The sequence below is a fragment of the Equus caballus genome, chromosome 10 (genome assembly GCF_041296265.1).
Source record: "Equus caballus isolate H_3958 breed thoroughbred chromosome 10, TB-T2T, whole genome shotgun sequence".
In the NCBI taxonomy this organism is placed as follows: Eukaryota; Metazoa; Chordata; class Mammalia; order Perissodactyla; family Equidae; genus Equus; species Equus caballus.
Genome location: NC_091693.1, coordinates 73,486,008 through 73,507,546, shown reverse-complemented (window position 1 = coordinate 73,507,546; position 21,539 = coordinate 73,486,008). Strand labels below are relative to the sequence as shown.

General features: G+C 37.7%; 1 protein-coding gene across 1 annotated transcript in view; it reads right to left on the bottom strand.

Annotated features, from left to right (window-relative positions):
• Nucleotides 1–11,844: 11,844 nt before the first annotated feature.
• Nucleotides 11,845–21,539, bottom strand: part of NUS1 (NUS1 dehydrodolichyl diphosphate synthase subunit) — a 29,117-nt gene continuing 19,422 nt past the window's right edge. Inside the window, exons 4-5 of the mRNA XM_001504161.7 lie at nucleotides 17,805–17,904; nucleotides 11,845–14,614 (exon numbers count right to left, since the gene is read on the bottom strand). Of these exons, the coding sequence (XP_001504211.3) occupies nucleotides 14,524–14,614; nucleotides 17,805–17,904 (191 nt within the window). The 3' untranslated portion in view covers nucleotides 11,845–14,523. The remainder of the gene's footprint in view (nucleotides 14,615–17,804; nucleotides 17,905–21,539) is intronic.

Here is a 21,539-nt window from a genome sequence, read left to right as displayed (position 1 = left end):
TTTGGATATGACCCTAAAAGCACAGGGAACAAAAGCAAAAATAGACAAACGGGATAGCATCAAACTAAAAAGCTCTTGCACAACAAAGGAAACAACTGACAGAGTGAAAAGACACTACAGAATGGGAGAAAATATTTGTAAGTCATATGTCTGATAAGGGATTAAGATCCAAAATATACAAGGAACTCATACAACTCAGTAGCAAGAAAACAAATAACTTATTTAGAAAATAGGCAAAAGAGCTGAATAGACATTTATCAAAAGACGAGATACAAAGGGCTGGCCCTGTGGCTGAGCAGTTAAAGTTCCACATGCTCCACTTTGGCCCGGGGTTCACAGGTTTGGATCCTGGGTGCAGACCTACTCCACTCATCAGTCATGCTGTAGAGGCATCCCACATACAAAGTAAAGAAAGAATGGCACAGATATTAGCTCAGGGCTAATCTTCCTCAAGCAGAAAAAAAAAAAAAAGAGGATTGGCAACAGATGGTAGCTCAGGGTGAATCTTCCTCACACAAACACACACACACACACACACACAAGAACTATGACAGACAAATGGCCAACAGACACATGAAAAGGTGTTCAACATCACTAATAACGTGGAAAAGGAAAATCAATAACACCATGAGATATCACCTCATATCTTTTAGAATGACTATTACCAAAAAGACAAAACACAACAAGTGTTAGTGAGAATGTGGAGATACGGGAACTCTTGTGCACTGTTGATGGGAATGTGAATTGGTGCAGTCATTATGGAAAACAATACGGAAGTTCCTCAAAAAACTTAAAATACAGAAAATATAGGCAGTATACTCTATGATATCAGTCTTAAAAGGATCTTTTTGGACACCATGTCTTCTCAGACAAGGGAAACAAAAGCAAAAGTAAACAAGTGGGGGGGCTGGCCCCGTGGCCGAGTGGTTAAGTTCGCACGCTCCGCTGCAGGCGGCCCAGTGTTTCGTTGGTTCGAATCCTGGGCGCGGACATGGCACTGCTAACCAAACCACGCTGAGGCAGCGTCCCACATGCCACAACTAGAAGGACCCACAACGAAGAATACACAACTATGTACTGGGGGGCTTTGGGGAGAAAAAGGAAAAAATAAAATCTTTAAAAAAAAAAAAAAGTAAACAAGTGGGACTTCATAAGACTAAAGAGCTTCTACAAAGCAAGGGAACCCAGGATTGAGATGAAAAGACAATCCACCAACTGGGGAAAAATATTTGCAAATCATATATCTGACAAAGGATTATTAGTCTCCCTCATATATAAAGAACTCACAAAACTCAAGAACAAAAAAATCAAACAACCCAATGAAAAAATGGGCAGAGGATATGAACAGACATTTCTCCAAAGAAGATATACAGATGGCCAAGAGGCACATGAAAAGATGCTCAACATCACTGATCATCAGGGAAATGCAAATCTAAACTACACTAAGATATCACCTTAAACCTGTTAGAATGACAAAAATAACCAAAACAAAAAGTGACAAATGTTGGAGAGGTTGTGGAGAAGAAGGAACCCCTCATACACTGTTGGTGGGAATGCAAACTGGTGCAGCCACTATGGGAAACAGTATGGAGATTTCTCAAAAAATTAAAAATAGAAATACCATATGACCCAGCCATCCCACTACTGGGTCTCTATCCAAAGAACTTGAAATCAGCAATTCCAAAAGTCCCATGCACCCCTATTTCATTGCAGCATTATTTATAGCCAAGATGTGGAAGCAACCTAAGTGTCCATCAACTGATGATTGGATAAAGAAGATATGGTATACATATACCATGGAATACTACTCAGCCATAAAAAAAGATAAAATCGTCCCATTCAGAACCACTTGGATGGACCTTGAGGGTATTATGTTAAGTGAAGTAAGCCAGATAGAGAAAGACAAACTCTGTATGACTCCACTCATAGGTGGAAGTTAAACATATAGACAAAGAGAACAGATTGGTGGTTACCAGGGGAAAGGGGACATGGGGGGTGGGCACAAAGGGTGAAGTGGTGCACCTACAACATGACTGACAATAATGTACAACTCAAATTTCACAAGATTGTAAACTATCATAATCTTAATAAAAAGTCAAAAAAAAAAAACTACACTAAGATATCACCTTACACCTGTTAGAATGACTATAATAACCAAGACAAAAAATAAATGTTGGAGAGGTTGTGGAGAAAATGGATCCCTCATCCACTGCTGATGGGACTGCAAATTGATTCAGCCACTATGGAAAACAATATGGAGATTTCTCAAAAAACTAAAAATAGAAATACCATATGACCCAGCCATCCCACTACTGGGTATCTATCCACAGAACTTGAAATCAGAAATTCAAAGAGACACATACACTCCTATGTTCATTGCAGCATTATTCACAATAAGCAATACATGGAAGTAACCAAGTGCCCATCAACTGATGATTGGATAAAGAAGATATGGTGTTATATATATATATATAATGGAATACTATTTAGTCATAAAAAATAATAAAATTGTCCCATTCACATAAACATGGATGGACTTTGAGGGTATTAGGTTAAGCAAAATAAGCCAGATAGAGAAGGACAAACACTGTATGATTTCACTCAAATGTGGAAGATAAACAAACACGTGGACAAAGAGAACTATTTAGTGATTACCAGGGGGAAGTGGGGTGGGGGGCAGGCACAAAGAGTGAAGGGGTGCACCTGTAAGACAACTGACAAATAATAATGTACAGCTGAAACTTCACAATGTTGTAAACTATCATAACCTCAATAAAAAAAAATTTAAGGTAAAAAAAAATTTAAATAGAACTACCATATAACCCAGAAATCCCACTTTTGGGTATTTATCCAAAAGAAGTAAAATAAGGATCTCGAAGAGAGATCTGCACCCTCATGTTCCCTGCAGCACTATTCGTAACAGCCAAGATGTGGAAACAACCTAAACGTCCATCAACAGATAAATGAATAAAGAAAATGTCCTATATAAATACAATGGGATATTATACACAATTAGCCTTTTTAAAAAAGGATTTTTAATCAGAGGAGTTTCTCTTTTATCTGTTTTATACTTAGGACTTCAAATAAGATTTCTGATGGAAATGGGGGTCCTACATCTTTATAAATAAAAGATTTGAAAACTACTGCTCTAGATCAACTCTAAAAAATGAGCAAATAGAGATCTGAAAAACTTAAATCACTTGTCCTCAGCTGCTAAACTAGAACCAGGAAGTGCTTCAGATTCCTGAAAAGTTTTAGTAACATTGGTAAATCTCTGGAAAGACTTACCGAGAAAATATAAGTTAGCAATATCACAAAAAAAGAGAGGACATCACTATAGAGCTTACAGATTCTGAAAGGATGAGAAAGGATAGTATAAACAACTTTATGCCAATAAAATTCAACAAGATAGATGAAATGGACAAATCTCTTGAAAAACACAAAATACCAAAGCGTATTCAAGAGGAAATAAACAAATAGCCTAAATAGACATATATCTATGAAAGAAATTGAGGTTATAATCAAAATCTTTACCACAAAGAAAACTCCAGACTCAGAAAGCTTCACCAATGAACTCCATCAGACATTTAAGGAAGAAATATTAGTCTTAAACAAACTCTTTTATAAAATAAAGGAAGAAGGAATGCTTCCCAACTTGTTTTGTGAGGCCAGCATATCCTTCGTGCCAAAACTAAATAAATTACAAATAAAAAAAGCACAGACCAATATGCTTCATAGACAAGTATTTTAAAACTCCTTAGCAAAAATTAGCACACTGAGGGGCCAGCCCAGTGGCGCAGTGGTTAATTTCGCACGTCCTGCTCCAGCGGCCCACGGTGGTTCGCAGGTTCGGATCCTGGGTGTGGACCTATACACCACTCATCAAGCCACACGGCAACCCACATACAAAATAGAGGAAGACTGACACAGATGTTAGCTCAGGGACAATCTTCCTCAAGAAAAGAAAATGTAGCAAACTGAATTCAATAATGTATAAAAAGTATAATATATCATGACCAAGTAGAACCTATCCCAGGAATGTAAAATTGATTTAATTTGAAAATCAATCAAAGAGGAAAAGTCATATAATCATTTCCATAAATAGAGAACCAAAAAATGGATAAAATTCAACACGAGTTAATGATTTAAAAAGTAAAAACTTGCAGCAAACAAGAAATAGAGGGTACTTCATCAATCTGATAAACAGCCAACACCACACTCACTGGTGAAATGTGGCAACATCTCCATTGTGACTGGGGAAAAGACAAGGATGTGTAGTCTCTCCAACACTACTGCAAGTCCTAGCTAGTTTGATAAGGCAAGAAAAACAAATAAGCATAAAGATGGGAGAGAAAGAAGCAAAACTTCTTAATCACAAGTGGCACGACTGTATATAAAGAAAAAATACAGCATCTACCAAACAACTAATAAACTAATACGTGAAGTTAGCAGTATCACAAGATATCAAAAAAGCATCCATTATCTAGAAATAAACCTAATAGATGTGCAAACCTCTACATTAAGTAAACACGAAACATTGCAGAGAGAAATTAATGAAAACTAATGAGAGAGATATGCCATGAACATATATTGAAAGACTCAAAATTTTTAAGATTTGAATTCTCTCCAAAAGTTCAATGCAATGCTAGAAGCTTTTCTGCAAAAATTGAAAAGCTGATTTTAAACTTTATTTGAAAAAACAAAAGGTCTAGCATGGGAAAAGCAAACTTGAAAAAGAACAAAGTTGGGGGAATTACAGTATATGATCTTAAGACGTAAAGTGCATTAATCAAGACAATGTGACCCTGGTATGAGCTGAGAAAAGTTGATCGATGAAACAGAACAAAGAAACTAGAAAACAATCCACATACATGTAGTCAATTATTTTGACCAAAATGCCAAGCTAATTCAAGGAGGAAAAAATAGTCTGTAAAAAAGTAGTCCTGGGACAACTCGATATTCATATGTCAAAAAATGGACCACAGCACTTATTTCACACTACATCTAAAATTAGTTCAAAAGGAAGTTGATTTAAATATAAAAGCTAAAACCATGGAATATCTACTAAAAAATATTTAAAAATACCTTTTATGACCTTGGACTATTAAAATATTTTTAGACAACAAAAAAGCACTTATCATAAAATAAAAGGCCGATAACTTGGACTTAACCAAAAGTATGTATTTTTGCTCATCAAAGGTATCATTAAGAAAATTAATAGGCAAGCCAAAGACTGGGGATAAAAATAACTTTACCACATAGATCTGAAAAAGACTTTTACTAGAGTATATAAAGAACTGTACAAATGGGAAAATGTCTTGAAGACACTTGACAGAAAGTCTATGAATGGCCAATGAGTGCATGAAAAGGTGTCCAACATCTTTAGTCATAAGAGACATGCAAAATAAAACTATGAGACATCATTTCTTCTTTCCTTTTCTTTTTCTTTCTTTTTTTGCTGAGGAAGATTCACCCTGAGTTAACATATTTGGCCAATCTTCCTCTTTTCACTTGAGGAAGATTCGCCCTGAGCTAATGTCTGTGCCAACCTTCCTCTATTTTGTATGTGGGCTGCCGCCACAGCATGGCCTTCACCGAGTGGTGTAGGTCCATACTCAGGAACCCAACCTGGGCTGCGACACGGAGCATGCTGAACTTAACCACTAGGCCAGGGGCTGGCCCCCTCATACCTCATGCTAAATAGACCAGTAATACCAAATGTTGGTGATGGTATGAAGTAACTAAAACTTTCATCACTGCTGTTGGGATTGTACCACCACATCAGAGAACTATGGAAACTTAGAAGTTAAATATACATTTACTCTTCAACTCAGCAAGTATGTGTGTGTGTGTGTATATATAGAGAGAGAGAGAGACAGAGATGTGTACAAGAATGTTCATAGCATCCTTATTTATAGCAGCCAAAAATGAGAAACCACCAAAATGTCCATCAATAGAAGCAGGGATGAACAAAATGTGGTATATCCATACAATGGAAAACTACTCATTAATAAAGGGAACTACTAATATGCTTAACAGATGAATTTCAAAAACATCATGTAAAGTAAACAAATCTAGACACAAAAAGTTGCATCATCCATACCATCTACACAAAATTCAAGAAGCAGCAAAACTTAGCTATAGTAATAGAAATTATAACAGTAGCTGCTTCTGGAGGGGAGAGTCCACTGGACCAGAAAGAGGCATGAGAACACTTTCTATGGTGATAAAATGATTTATGTCTTGTTTTGGGTAGTGTTTATATAGCTGTATGAAACCGTCAAAATTCAGGGAAAGAACACAAGATGTATCCGTGTTATGTTAATTAGACCTTAAGTTACATTACATAAATTATACCTTAAGAATGTTGGTGTTAAAAAATAATCAACTGATAGGATTTACCTATTCTTTTTCTCAGAAATTTCTTCTTTGTTCTGATCTGTCCTTTATTTTGAAGACAAGGCACAACTCATTGCTCTCTAAATTCTGCACTTTACCTCTGACCAAAATTATTCCAAATCTGACCTAACCCAATGAAGCAGTAGCATGATAAAATGGTATGTAACTCTCTGCATCTGTGCAGAGGCAGCTGAAATAAGGATCTGACCTGATGCAAGCAGAATGTAGAAAAAGTTTTCCTCAAATGTCCAGCAAGTGTATGCATGCAATGGTTGGACACAAACATTGTAGGGATGCTGACGTTAGTTCCTTTGGTAACTCCCAAGCCGGCCTTGTGTAATCTCCTCCCCTTGAATCTGAGTTGACCCAGTGACCTGCTTTAACCAACAGCAAAAGGTAGAAGCCCTGGAAGCTTTTGCTTTTGAGCAAAGGCTCTTGTGAGCCCTGAGCTGCCATATAGGAAGTCTAGTTATCCCACTGGAAGCACCACATATAGAGGCCATATGGAGACACCCCGTGGAGAGGGAGAGGTCATGAGACTACATGGAGAACTGAGGAATCCAGACAACAGGAAGAACAGGGCACTGAATATATGACCTCAGCAGAGCCATTCAAACCCTCACCATTGGAGACTTCCTGGTGGAGAGATGAGACATGTAAGTCAGGAAACCATCTTGGACATTCTAGCCCCAGCAGACATGATGTGGAGCAGAGACAAGTCAACTCTGCTATTCCCTGTCTGAATTCCTGGCTCTCAGAATGGTGAGAAATTAAAAAACAGTTCTCGTTTTATGCCAGCAAATTTTGGGGGTACTTAATTAATTTGCAGGAGATAATTAAAACACACCTAAAGGGATAAGTTCCAGAGGGAAAGCTGAGGCCAGGAGAAGGGGGTAAGAGGCACTATGAGAATGAACAGAAAATTACAGAAAAAGAGAACCTGGGGCAAATGCACGATCCTGCTTCCTCAGGTTCCTGCACAGAATTGTGCTTCAGACAATCCATTCCACCTACATAATGCCTTTCGCCCACCACAATAAGGAGGTAAAATGTCACTGGGTCAAAATATGGTCCTAGGACACAACAGCCTTAAAAAAGCTAGCTATTTCTGCCAGTTTGGTCATGAAACCTAAGCCATACTGACTTCTTTAAAAGTTATTTTTAGTCTATACCTCCATATCAAGATTCTCCAAATGGTCTTCAGCTGAGCTACACACTTGAGATTGCCTTAAGTAATCCCAAATAATTTCCTAGAAGAGAAAGGTGCTCCTTAAAAAAATAATTATCCATTGATAGCACACTATTATTTTTATATATATATATACACTATTTATAGATATACTATATACTACTATATATTATATATGTATATCTGTAGCAAATTAAACTACAGATTCATTTGTGAAGTTCTGCAGATGGCCTCAGTCTACTTTTGGTAGGCCTGCTGCACCATCTGTATGTGGTGCCGTTTTGAGAGGCACACTTAAGTCGCAGATAAAGGACACACTGTCTTGCAGTAACTGAATTGTCTGGACCTAGCTCCACTTGAGAAGCCAGAAAGTCTTACACAACTGACTTACTAATAATGGTTGAGGTTGATTACAGAGTGACAAAACTATGAGTTGCTCCCCTTTTTTTTCTTTTGCCAATGTCTCCATTTCCTTATCTGGGAAGTTTAATGATACTTGCCTCATAAGACTGTTATGAGCATTAAATAGGATAATATGTGAAAATGCATAAAATGACTGGTACAAAGCACTCAATAATAAATCTTTTCTATTTTTTCTATATGCACCGTATTATTTATCAACAAAAATACCTGATCGTTTTCATCCTGAAGTCTCTCTCTCTTTCTCTCTCTCAAGCGGTCTCTCCAGCAAGACAGACCTCATTATGTGATGGCTCAGGACTCCAAGAACGAGGAGGAGGAAACAAGATCTTTAAGATGCAGCCTTGCAAGCTGCAGTCACTTCTGACACATACCATTAATCATAGTCAGTCACCGTGCCAGCCCAGATTCAAGAAAAGGGGAAACAGACTCTACCTCATTATGGAAAACTGGCAAGGTACCATTTTAAGAAAGCACGTAGGATGGGAACTATTGTTACAGCATCTTTGGAAACACAATCTACCATAAAATGCAAATTAAAACTACAGAAAGACATTTCTCATCCATCAAATTGGCAGAAATCTAAAAGTTGACAACAAACTCTAAAGAAACAGGCACTCTCAGACACTGCAAGTGGAAGCAGAGTACGGCGCAGGTCCTGTGAAGGGGAAGCAGCAATAATTCCCCTTTGACACGTGCTCGTTTTGTTAATTTCTCTTTTCCTTTCCTAGGCCCATAAGAATAGGCAGTGGGGAAGCTATGATTTTTTTTCTTTTAAATAAATTAAAAGCATCATTGGTTGATATGCTATGAGATTGTGGCTAGTCTTATATTCCATCGGACAACCTGAGGACCCCAGAGTATATCTCCTAGGGTCTGGTTTTGCAATCAACCTGATATTCTGCATATTTACGAATAGATGAGCTTCAGCTTGCAAGTAACTCATAAATTAATATGTAATGAAATCATTCGCCTGGATACTTCTTGTGCATTCCTGTTAATCTCCTGAATACTCTGTATTTTTGTTGCACCTCACACTCCAAAGTCAATGACAGACTTATCAGGACTACTTTCACATACACATATATATCCCATGTACATCTGAACACAAGCAGGTTTTATTTCTCTGAAATTATCCCTCAGAAAAGTCATCTTTCTCCAGGCCAAGCAAAATCTCTTCACAAGGAGTACTCTAATTACTTATTTCAATTGCAGGTAATATTTGGGGAAATCACACTACATTGAAGCCTCTTCAACGTTATGTTCAGAGGGCTAAAAAAGGTCACAGATGAATTATTTAAAAACAAGAGGCAAAGAAATTTAACAATGATTTAGTCATTATTCTTGGAGATATGATCTCAAAAACAAGCACAGGACATGTAACAACAAGCAATTTACTTACTCTTTTTTTTCTTTTTGAAGCTTCAGTGCACGGTTGTGTATCCTAGTTGTTAGTTTTTTTTCTTAGTGCTCTGCCGCCACAGTATGACAGCTGACAGATGGGTGGTGTGGTTCCATGACCGGGAAACAAATCCGGGCAGCGGGGGACAGAGCACTGAATCTTAACCACTAGACCACCAGGGCAGGCGCTCAACAAGCATTTAACGATCATTTTTAAGAACAATATAAGCAGTTATAATGTGGAAGTCAATTACCTACAGGGTGAATGAAAGAAATTGCTAACTTGATATTTATACAACAGGTAATTTGAAGCATGGGACTTCTTATAACATTATATGTGTGTAAAACATTACTTTCTTTCAAATAAATTCAGACAAGCCAACAAGCTTTGGAAAACTGTCTCAGAACGTCAAAGATAAATGTGAAAATAATGAATGGAACTCATTACTGGAAAAAAGTTAATGTATCATTTCATATAATTAAAATACACATATGTTTATTTTATCTCTAAACTATGATGTATACATTCAAATCTAAACAAACTTGTTGTTTACAATTACCCTAGAGCATATTTCAGGCAACATCATCACGACCTCTCCCCAAATAAATCACACTACACCCAAGATTCTGACGCTTAGCACTACTGACATTTGAGGCTGAATATTGTTTGGAAGGCTGTCGTGTGCATCATGGCACATTTAGCAACACCCTTGGCCTCCTCCCACTAGATACCAGAAGTATTCCTTTCCCTCCTCAGCCATGACAAAAATGTCTCCAGACATTGTCAAATGTCCACTGGGGGGCATAATCACTCCAGCTGAGAAACAATGCACTAGACAAATGCTATGTCAAACATCTCCGGTTAAATAACTTCCACATTTTTCTTTATGTCTCGTTTTCTTTCTATTATCTGAAATCTAATTAAAATATAGGTTCCTCTCTGGAGAAAACAGTTGGTTATCATCATCATTACTCATCTACTTCTCCATTAAATTTTGTAAAATAAGAAATTTAAGGCAGTTGTTATGTACAGCTGTTACTTTAGAATAACACTGCAATATATACATTTATCAAAATAAAGGGTTCATAGAACCACATCCATAAAAGATAGAGCAGTTGAAATCAATCTTCATCAGAATGAAAATATTACTCTATACAAGTATAACCCTGCTGTTAACACTTACCTACATTCTGATTTTTTTCATTTTGCTCAGGCTTTCCTTCTCTGAGACAATCTATTTCTTTTGTTGTCCTCATAAAAGAAACTTCTATTATTAGTGCTAACGAAGGGGAGTATAAACATAATGGGCAGCAGATAATCCAAATAGTTTCATCTGGGAGTACATCTAATACCTATTTTTCATAATCATCTGGGCATGGAACCAGATGCTAAAATTAACTCATAGTCCCTGAATCTCTAGAAGATAGAGGGAAGAGAGAGGAGCTTAAAATTACTTGAAAAATTTGGACCAATGTTAACTATTCATTAAGGCTAGCGATGTGGATTATAATTTTTTCCAAACCTTTTATTTTCATGTGCTGATGTCACTGTTTATATCCAGACACAATAACCAAGTACGAAACAGAACACAAGACTCCTGATTTATAGTTTATAGTTCAAAAAGAATCTCTTTATTAAACCTATTACAGTAGGATCCATTTTTTAAAATATAAATACAAAAAAATCCTGGCAGGATTGTCACCAAAAATGTACTCAGTGAGCGATGGTATTAAAAATTACTTTCCTTTAAGTTTGCTTCTCCGAATTCTCTAATTTTTTCCTACAATAAATGTGTGCTTTTTTTAAACCTTAAGCAAATTCTTTTTGCACTCCCCTTTTCCATCAATTTTTATCAGTTTTTGCCCTATCAACTAGGATTCTTGGACAATTGTTGACATTAATCTTGTTTCCTGGGTTTTATTTCAAGGCATTTCCTACTAACCAAAGTTAAAATGTGGCATTTGAAAAATCTGATTTCAGATGAAAATTACGCATAAAAAGCCAACCATCTTATAATTAGATCCTCAAGTTGGAAAGCGAATACTCTTTGCAATGTACGACAAACCATAGTTTTCACCTTTCTATTTCCTGGTTTGATAAGAACTGTCAAATTTCTTTTTAAAAAAAGTACACATACACACTTTTAATTTGGTATTCCATGTTCATTAAAAATCAATTCAGATTTTAATTATTGTGGGAACTTGACAATTCTAGCAGTGGCAAAGCTGAATTTTATCTTACTGTTATCTAACAAAAAGCAAACAACATTGTAAGACTGCAAATGTTTCACCACCTGGTAAAAATGAGAATATATTTCAATCAAGAACATACTATCTAAAAAAATAGTATTGCTATCTAGTCATATGAGTTTCTCATTACATTTCCGCAGGCCCTACATGTTTAGAATAAATGTAGCATTCACATAATACTATAGTCCATGAAAAGAGTATATTCTTTTATTGTTTTTGTTCATACATGTTAAGTTTCAACTTTCAATAATAAAATTCAATAAATTTGATTCCTTAATAATAAAAACTTGCTTTACACATTATTTACATGTTGCCAAAGTCTACAGCCATACAAAACATCACAAGGATTTGACTCTATGCATGGTACCATCACACTGAAGGAGGAGGGAGCTAATTAAGTGACACATTCAAAGATTAACTGTAGATATGCACAGTGTATTTGGCACTGCCATTAACATTATAACATCTTCCTCTCTTAAGACAGGCATTATTAAGCCTTAGTCACAATATACCAGAATTTGCTATTCACATCAAAACCAGCTTTCAAACTTTTTAACAGGAATCAGTTTTAAGAAACAGAACACAGCCAGAATTGGGAATGGAATTCAAGCCCTCCAACTTCTTGCTACACTCCAAGCTGCCATCCATAAAGTAGGTTTAATCTGATAACCTTTCTGTTGTGGGGAGTGTCAAGAAGGAAAAATTTACAGACAACATCCTTCAACATACATAAAGATAATGCTTTTCTTTAAAATTATCAGCTCTTCTTGGGAGTGCAAAGGGAGCCCTGATAATTCAGAACTAGTGATGAACTGGGGCTGGAATTACAGAACAACCAATGCCTTTCAAGTAGTGGAGATTGTACAAGCAGTTGAACTCATGAGGAGAAAGATCTGGAATGCCAATATCTGAATTCAGAATCCTTAGCAACTTGTTTAAAGCGTCTCTCCCTAGGACTGTAACAGACTCAGGTCACAGGTTATAGATTTACTCCGATGTGTAACATTAATGGCTATGAAATGGAAAAAGAAAAGGGCAAGGACTCAACTATTAAAGCTTGAGCAACTGTGGCTACATCCCAGGGGGTAATTTGTTTGACTAACTTCATTTTAACAAATATTAAATCACTTCAGTCAGGTCCATTACATTTAATTCATTAAAGCTATACATATTCCAGAATGTTTTTAAAAGACACATGTTTATAAAAGGCATAAATTCAGTCTTAAACTAAGGCAAAAATGCCTCAATAGAACATGGATCACAGTACAGAGGGACAGAAATAAAAAATTCTCCGGTGAAGTTTAGAGATATGCTGTAGCCTCACACAAAACTTTTAGCAATAAATTAAGACTTAAAAAAAAGTCTTCCGATGTACAAAGGACTATGAAGTGCAAAGTAATGTCACTGAACCAAAATTTAATTTAATCATTTTATTTCAAGCGTATTTTAAAATCATAAATGGGGTTTTATAATCCAAAGTCGAAACATTTATTCTTCATAGCTTCAGAATTTGACAAGCAATTCGAGACCTTGCTTTGCACCAAATCCAGTCGTCTCTGCTATTTTTCAGACTTCTGAGACCTAGTATTTAAACTACTCCATTCTACACATACAATTTTAGATAATTATTATACACTTGTTGATAAGATTTTTCTGAAAACAGTCCATCAAATATAAGAATGGTTTCTGTCCAAGAATCAGAAGTGAGGGAAGAAATATTAAACAAGTATCAAAAAATCATTTACTCATTTAAAAAATAACAGAACCAGTGTTGTTCTCCGTCATGAACGAGAACATGTAAAATCAATTTAAATTACTCCTGCAGACTCTGGTAATATTTTATTGCCCACACAGGTCTCAATCCTACTTAAAGATCTTTTATGCAAACTCACCCTCAGGATCTACTGAGTAAAGATCCTGGGTTCTAAGAGGGCCTTAAATGTGCTATTCCAAAGAGGAACAGGCTGCCCTGGTAACTTCTCTCAAATGCTTATTTTAAATAAACATAGTTAATTGAAGTATTTTTTAAACCAACTCTGGGTACTATCTAGAACACTGCCCACCAAACAAAAAAGAAAATCAAAACTTTCTTTCCTTTTTTAGGAAACTTTCCACCTTTGAGATTACAACTTTTTCACCTTTTTTTGACTGCCTAATACAATTTTTAAATTCTGCATTTCGATGTTGTAAGAGTTCTTTTTCAAATGATCTTCACAACCCAGAAGACAAGACATCAGAGCAGCACTCCCAAATTACGTTGTTTGACAAGAATGATGAGATGAAAATGGACGGATATCTGAAAACAGGTATTCCCTCAGCTCCAAAGCTGAGCAAGTTGTTAACATGTGAGCAACACAGGACTCCACTCCTCCGGAGATCCTCAAACTCAGAATGCTTCCATTTAATAAGTCAATATATTATTCTTAAAAATTAAAGTTTGGTCACTAGGAAAGACTGAACAAAAATTATTCCCCTCCCCCCAAAACAACAACCAAACAGCTCTAATCAACCCCTTCTCTCCCCACAAAACAGGGAAGTAGTTGGGGCTGAAGCCTTTAAATTTGAAATTTCAGCTCCTAAAACACTGCTGCTATTTGCTGCTCAAAGGTGCAAGTCTACGTGTTTCCTTCTCCAATACTTCCCCATTTATAAATTTATTTCCACACACACACGCGCACGCGCACACAAACATACTCACTCACACATACTCTTACTCTCAAGTAAGACACTTTTTTGTGTTTGTTGATAAATTACGAGGATTATGAACTAGGTGTGTACAGGGTTTCATAGGTGCTTTGTAAACATCAGAGTCACTTGGTCCTTTTCTCCAAAAGCCTGAAATCAAACTACACAGCCAGGGATCACTACTTTCCCAGACGCTGCTCACAGGCTGCATATTGACGAAGGGCAGAGAAAAAGTCCTCATAACTGATGTTTAGGTGGGAAGGCAAAGAGCTGAAAAGAAAGCACAGGGGGGAAAAAAAAACAATTAGATGACGTACTGTAATTTGGAGGGGTGGAACCAGAGGGCAATGACCAAAAAGAGGTTAAGGACAGAAGAAAATAAATTATAAACATAGAGTATGCCGAACCATTTCTGCCTAATGATTGTTACTCACTTGAATTGTGAAACAATTCAAGTAAAAAATAATCTCTCTCTCTTTCCACAAGAAAAGCAAATCAACTCGTAGTGAGACAGAGACTCAGAACCTATGAAAGTCTAAGTCTAGATGAATGCAAAACTGGAGATCTATTTATAAAGGATCTCACTCAAATTCACTTCAAGAACTTACCTCTGTCAGAGTAAAGCCAACCCTACCAGAACAGCTTATGAAAGCCAGGTTTAACGTTGGCAGAGCAGCAGAGCGTCCCCACACGACGATACACTGAAGCCACGTGGTAAGCAACCAACAAATGAACAATACTTATCTCCACCATTTCCAGTCGCTCAAGGGGGCAATTACAGTGCGAAGACAAGCACTTTAAAGGCAGAGTGAACATATGGCCAGAGGGTTTCCCTTTAAGTATTTTAAACAATTAAAATAATTTTCAATAATTAACATGAAAAAATCTCTATTTATACAGCTTTATAGCGAGGCTTTGGAAATTCCAAACAGTATCAGAGCCAAATCCCTGGTAAGAGCACAAGAGTCAGACTCAGCATTCTACAGTCACACGCGCCACAAATAAGGACTGAACAAACCTCCTGGGAAGGAACTCCTGCCTGACCCTGTGGTTCCCCTGAGCTCTGCTTTCTTTCTCCTTCCTTTTCTGTCCCCCAGCCTTTATTGAGATATAATTGGCATATAATCTTTACCCTTCCTTTGACTGCCAAGAAGCCTGAAACAAGTCACCTACTTCCCTTCATTTCCTTATCTCTTAATAATCTCTGCTATCAACCTTATATCTTATTCATCCTACTGAAATGACATCCTCAAGACAAATTTAATGACATTCCTCTTGCTAAAGCTTGCTTCAAATGTCCTCCTCAAACTACCCACTTTCCTAAGCCTTCTTCATTCTACCTCCTTCCTCAACAGCCTCATCTCCTATCACTTCATCAGCACTCGGCACCACTACCCCTCAGTGCCCCAGCAGTGGTCTTGCTATTTCCTGCCCCGTTCTGTCAGGGCTGCACCCTCCTATTTCTCCATATCATGAACAAGACATTTTCCTGCCATCACAGCGCCTACAGTCTGGTGGACGGTAGACAAATATAGAGCAAACCTCGATATAAGGCTACAGAGCTATGACAGCCATACATCTTAGATCCCTGGGAAAGCCTGTCATGTGCTAGGGATCTGCTGTCCATTATCAGATTTCAATCCTCAACTCCATTTTAAAGTGCCATTTACAAAGATAAAGGAGTTTAAATAGCTTTCCATAGTCAAGCTATTGAGCTGCACAGCTAAGATTCGACCCAACATCTGTCTGTTCTAAAACACACTCTTCCTCCAAACCGCTCCCAGCCTCACACACTCTCACTGCTACCTTTCTTAGAGCCCACCTGAAAGGCACCTGAAACAACATGGAAAACCACTGGAGAAAAAGAGACAAGAGCAACACACGCCACCATGAGGAAACCCAGAATCTGGAGATTTGGCTTCTAATTCCACTTTGTCACCAGCTTGAGCAACGTCTCATTTTCCTCGCCTACAAAATGAGGGAGCACCAGATGACTACAGTCCTTTCTGACTTTAATATGCTACATGTTCTTTTCTACCTCTTTATCTGACACCTTTTCCCCTCCTGCTCCCAAGCTTGAGGCCTTTCCTAAAGGACCCTTGGTACTGTGCTTTTCCATGTACACTTTGGAGCGGTTCCCTACTCACAGGTTCAGCTACTTCTACTTCCTAGGGATTGAAGATCCCCAAATGTACCAGACTTCTCCTCCGAGCACCAATTCCACATCTTCATCTGCCCTCCTAAGTGTTTCCATCTAAATAGACTGGCCTCAAAAGCATCTGATCTGTGAAGTCAACATCTTCCCTTCAAAATCATGCTCCTTTGACTCTCCCGTTTCTCTCAATAACACCATAATTCATAAACTTAGGCCTAAAAACTTAGGAGTCATTTCATGTTCTAACTTTTGTCACAATTAATAAAGTGCTAGGCCTGCAATTAACTTGATAATTACTCCTCATGAGAGACAGAATTTGAATTATTTTCCTCCTAAGACCCAGAATTTAAACATATTTTAAGGCTCCTAAGTCTCCCCTGTATTTTAGATCAGAGCTCAGCAAACACAGCCCAGGGGCCCGCCACCTGTTTTCCTAGGCAGAGTCTCACAGAATACAGTCACGCACGTTGTTTACATACGGCCTGTGGTTGTTCAGTCACCCTAGCAAGCGGTGAATAGTGACAACAGAGAGGAGTAGTTGCAAGAGACTGTCTGGCCCTCTATACAAAACGTTTACCAAACTTCTAAATAGCAATTACATTCTCATCACTATATTCTCCCCTGAATTACAGCTGTAGCCTCTTCACTTGTCTTTTTACCTCACCCTTTTCCAAATCCAATCTACTCTAGTACACAGCTGCCAAACAAATCTCCAAAAAGCACCATTCCCACATTGTCCACAGGCTCAATGGCTTCCTATCACCTGTCTAAACAACTATACACGTTCCTTACACCGGTACTTAAAGCCTTTCCAACGTCCACACCCCAAAGTATCTGATCTCACCTTACACTGCTAGCTAACACTACCTCTCTGCTCTGGTGTAGCCCGCTCCGTCACTACTTCTTTAACGCGCAAGTCCTTAACCACCGCCACCCCCGCCCGCCCCCTACAGCTTTTCTTTTTCCCCTTGACCATCCCCTACACTTCCCACCTTTTCTTCTAACTACAAAAATTCAACCTATTTTACAGACCCCAGATCAAGTCACATCTTTTCTGTAGAATCAACAATCTGGCCCACAGAGACACCTCCCACTCCTCAGTGTCAATACCAAACATCTGCACAACCACACTCTCTCGTGTCTGAGTCATTTACAGATGTCTTTATTTTACCACTGACACGGTGCAATACCTGAGGGAAAGGATCCAGTACTATAATTGTTTGGGAATTCCCACCACAGTACAGTACTGGGCTCAAGAAACATGTGATGAATCGAATCAAAGTCAGTCCACTTTTTACTACTTACACAATCTCAGTCAATCTGATGTGCCAGGGAAGAAAGCCTAATGTGCTGTCCACAGGACCAAACTTCAATACTAAATCAGGATCAGGGAAACCATTTGAACCTTGGAGAGAAAGAAATGCACATGAACTTAACATGTACTGTTGACAAATAAAATGATCAAGGATAAAATCTGTTCAGCAAACTGGCTTCTTACACGTTTTGAGGATCTGTTCTCTTCAGATGCTTTATTTGTATGTTTCCATACCCCTACCCCACTGCCCAAACTATACTTTACTATCTACGTTACTTCCAAACGTGAAAGTTCTCTCTAAAGTCCATTTAACTGGAATGACCTGACACGGAGGGTAACCCAACTCCCACCCTAAACCCTATAAGTAGCTCCCACATCCCACCTATCTTTCAAGACTCGACTCAAGTATTCTCCAGGAACAGCACTGCTTTAAAGCACAAAAGCCTATTCTGGCCAGAGAATCAAATAACTTCAGAGGTGACAAGAAACTTAAAAAGTATCTACTCTCCTTCCTTCCCCAGCCCCTCATTTTATAGCTAAGGACCCAGAAAGACCAACTCATACAAAGTTCTCAGCATGCCCCAGAGCCCGAGTCCCTGGGAGGGGAAAAGGAGATCCTACACCTGCCTCAACAAAGCCATGACCTTTTTTTGCTTTACAAACTGGTTTCTGTGAGAGAGCTGGCTTGAGGAAAAAAGGGGATAAGGATATTTCAACTGCTTAAAAATAAAGTAAAATAAACTTTTACTTAAAACTCTTAAAATCAAGAGTCACTGGTATAACAGAAAAGATGCTACAATCCAAGGGACCCGAATTCTAACACTTTCTAATAACCTCCGTCCTGCCACTAACTTTCTTGTCACATGACCTCTCCAGGGCTTAGTTCCTCCACCTGTTAAATAAGGAGACCAGATTAGACAGGCCCATCCAGCAGGAGTTAAAGAAGTGTTCCCATAACAAAGTCTCTTTAAAAGTCCATGTTGGCAGAGTGAATGGACTAAGCAGAAGAACATATATCCCTCTGCTTGCTGAAAAAGTAAGTTCTTGTTAGCGAAAAAAACGACAAGAAGGGACTTCTGGCTAATAGTGGTGTGAAGACAGTGTTGAATCTTCTCAACAAAACGTGTATCGAACCGGACAAAAGCAATGAAGGGCAGTGGATATTAACCAGAAGCAGACAACTGTTCTTTCAAAAAAACACAAAACAGAACACCAGCTAGAGCCTCAGGTAAGAACAGCAAGAGTCACTGGCCTGCCTGCCTGGAAATGCTCCCAACCCCACGCCTCTACCCCCATCAATTAGAGAGAATCGTAGTTTGACCAGTACACGGCTGACAGCAAAAACTAGCAGATTTGCTGCTTGCTGCCAAAAGCTATGGACTCAATTTAGAATTGGAGGTTGTGGGCAGGAGGGAGGAGCCAATGGTGAAAACCTAAGTTTTTACCAACTAAAAGTGACAAGTTCAAAGACTATAACACTACCTGATTTCGAAGTTTACTTCAGTAGGCTACAATAATCAAGACAGTGTAGCATTATAAGGACAGACCTATAGACCAATGGAATAGAATAGAAAGCCCAGAAATAAACTTGCAGATTTATGATAAACTGATTTTCAACAAAGGAGCCACAGTAATTCAAGGGGAAAAAGATGTCTTTTCAACAAACAATGGTGGAAGAAAAACTGGTATCCTTTACCTCACACCACTTACAAAAACTAAGTCAAAATGATTATATATTTACAAATCTAACAGCTAAAAGCTATAAAAATTGTAGGAGAAAACACAGGAGAAAATAATTGGGACTGTGGATTAGCCAAAGATTTCTTAGACATGACACCAAAGGCATGATCCAAAAAGAAAAAAATTGATAAACTAGACTTCATAAAAATTAAACATTTTAAAAGAAATCATTAAGAAAAAGAAAAGGTAAGCCATGCACTGAGAGAAAGTATTTACAAATCACATACCTTATCACTGGTAAAAGACTTGTACCCAAAACATATAAAGACCTCATATAACTCAATAATAAGACAAAAAGCCCATTAAAAATAGGCAAAATCTTCGAATAGACACTTTACCAAAAAAGATACAAATGACAAATTAGCACATGAAAAATGCTCAATATCATTAGTCATTAGGAAAATGTAAATTGAAACCACAAGATAGTATTACACATCCACTAGAACAGCTAAAATTTAAAAAAATCTGATAATACTATGTCATGGCAAAAATATGGAGAATCTAGAACCCTCTACTTTGCTGGTGGAAGGTAAAATGGTACAGACTCTGTGGAAAAAGACTGGCAGTTTCTTAAATGTTAAACATTCACTCACCACGATCTAGCAATTCCACTGTAAGTTATCTACCCAAGACAAAAGAAAACACATCCACATAAAGTCTTGTAGGCAAATGGTTATGTTTGAGCATTACTCAAATAAATCAAATGTAGGTCAACTGATGGCTAAACAAAATGTGGTATCCATAAAACAGAATACTACTCTTCAACAAAAAATAATGAAGTACTAATACATACAACATGGATGAACCTCAAAAAATATTATGCTAAGTAAACAAAGCAAGACATAAAAATATATATATGATTCCATCTATACAAAATTTCTAGAAAAAGCTAAAGCATAGTCAGAAAACAGATCAGCAGTTGCCTCATTTTGGGGGTAGGATGGGCGATTAACTGCAGTCACAAGGGAACTTTCAGGGGTGACAATACCAGAGGGTTTGCTTCTGTCAGATTAATGTGTTAACCTAAAGACTGTGTACATTTTCATTTATCATGGGTCTACAACCCCTGAAGACAACACCTGGGCTTAACACTTAGGCTAAACACTACCTGAAGGATCATCTTTGGTCCCTGCATCACGTTTAAGACATGCTCATAAGCTATTCTTTGGCTGGGGCCTTACAGGATTCAGGAAACAGTCAACATCCCAGTAACCTCTACCAGAAAGCGCCTACAATGGTCTACTTTAAGTCTATTTATTCAGCCTGAATACAACTAGGCAATGACAAACTAGAGCATAGGAGAGTAGGGTAAGAAGTAAGTAGTCAATGAAAGGAGGGAGTTAATGAGACCAACAGGCCAGAGACGGACTGTGTTCTGTGATGGACATATGTCAAAGTGGAATAAACAAAGAAAAGAGAGCTAAATAAATGACAGAGTTAGACAGAAAACACATGATTAATAACTAAGGTTAATGGAGACTCTATGAATGAATGAAAAATATGTATCTGAAATTGCATAGCTACAGAAGCTATCAATGGAATTTGTTAGAAGTATTGCCTCTCTTCGAGAGGATCAGGGATAATGCTAGTAAGGAGAAAGACCATTAAAGTTAAGGCAAGCCATCCCTTTGAGAACAGGAATAAAACAAGGGGGCCCACTCTCACTATTCCTATTCAACATAGTATAGGAGGTTTTGGCCAGAGCAATTAGGCAAGAAAAAGAAATAAAAGGTATCCAAATTGGAAAGGAAGAAGTGAAACTCTCACTATTTGCAGATGATAGGCTCCTATACAAAGAAACCCCTAAAGAATCCGCCAGAAAACCATCAGAAATAATCAACAACTACAGCAAAGTTGCAGGGTACAAAATCAACTTACAAAAATCAGTTGTATTTCTATACACTAATAACAAACTAGCAGAAAGAGAACTCAAGAATACAACCCCATTTACAATCGCAACAAAAAGAATAAAATATCTAGAAATA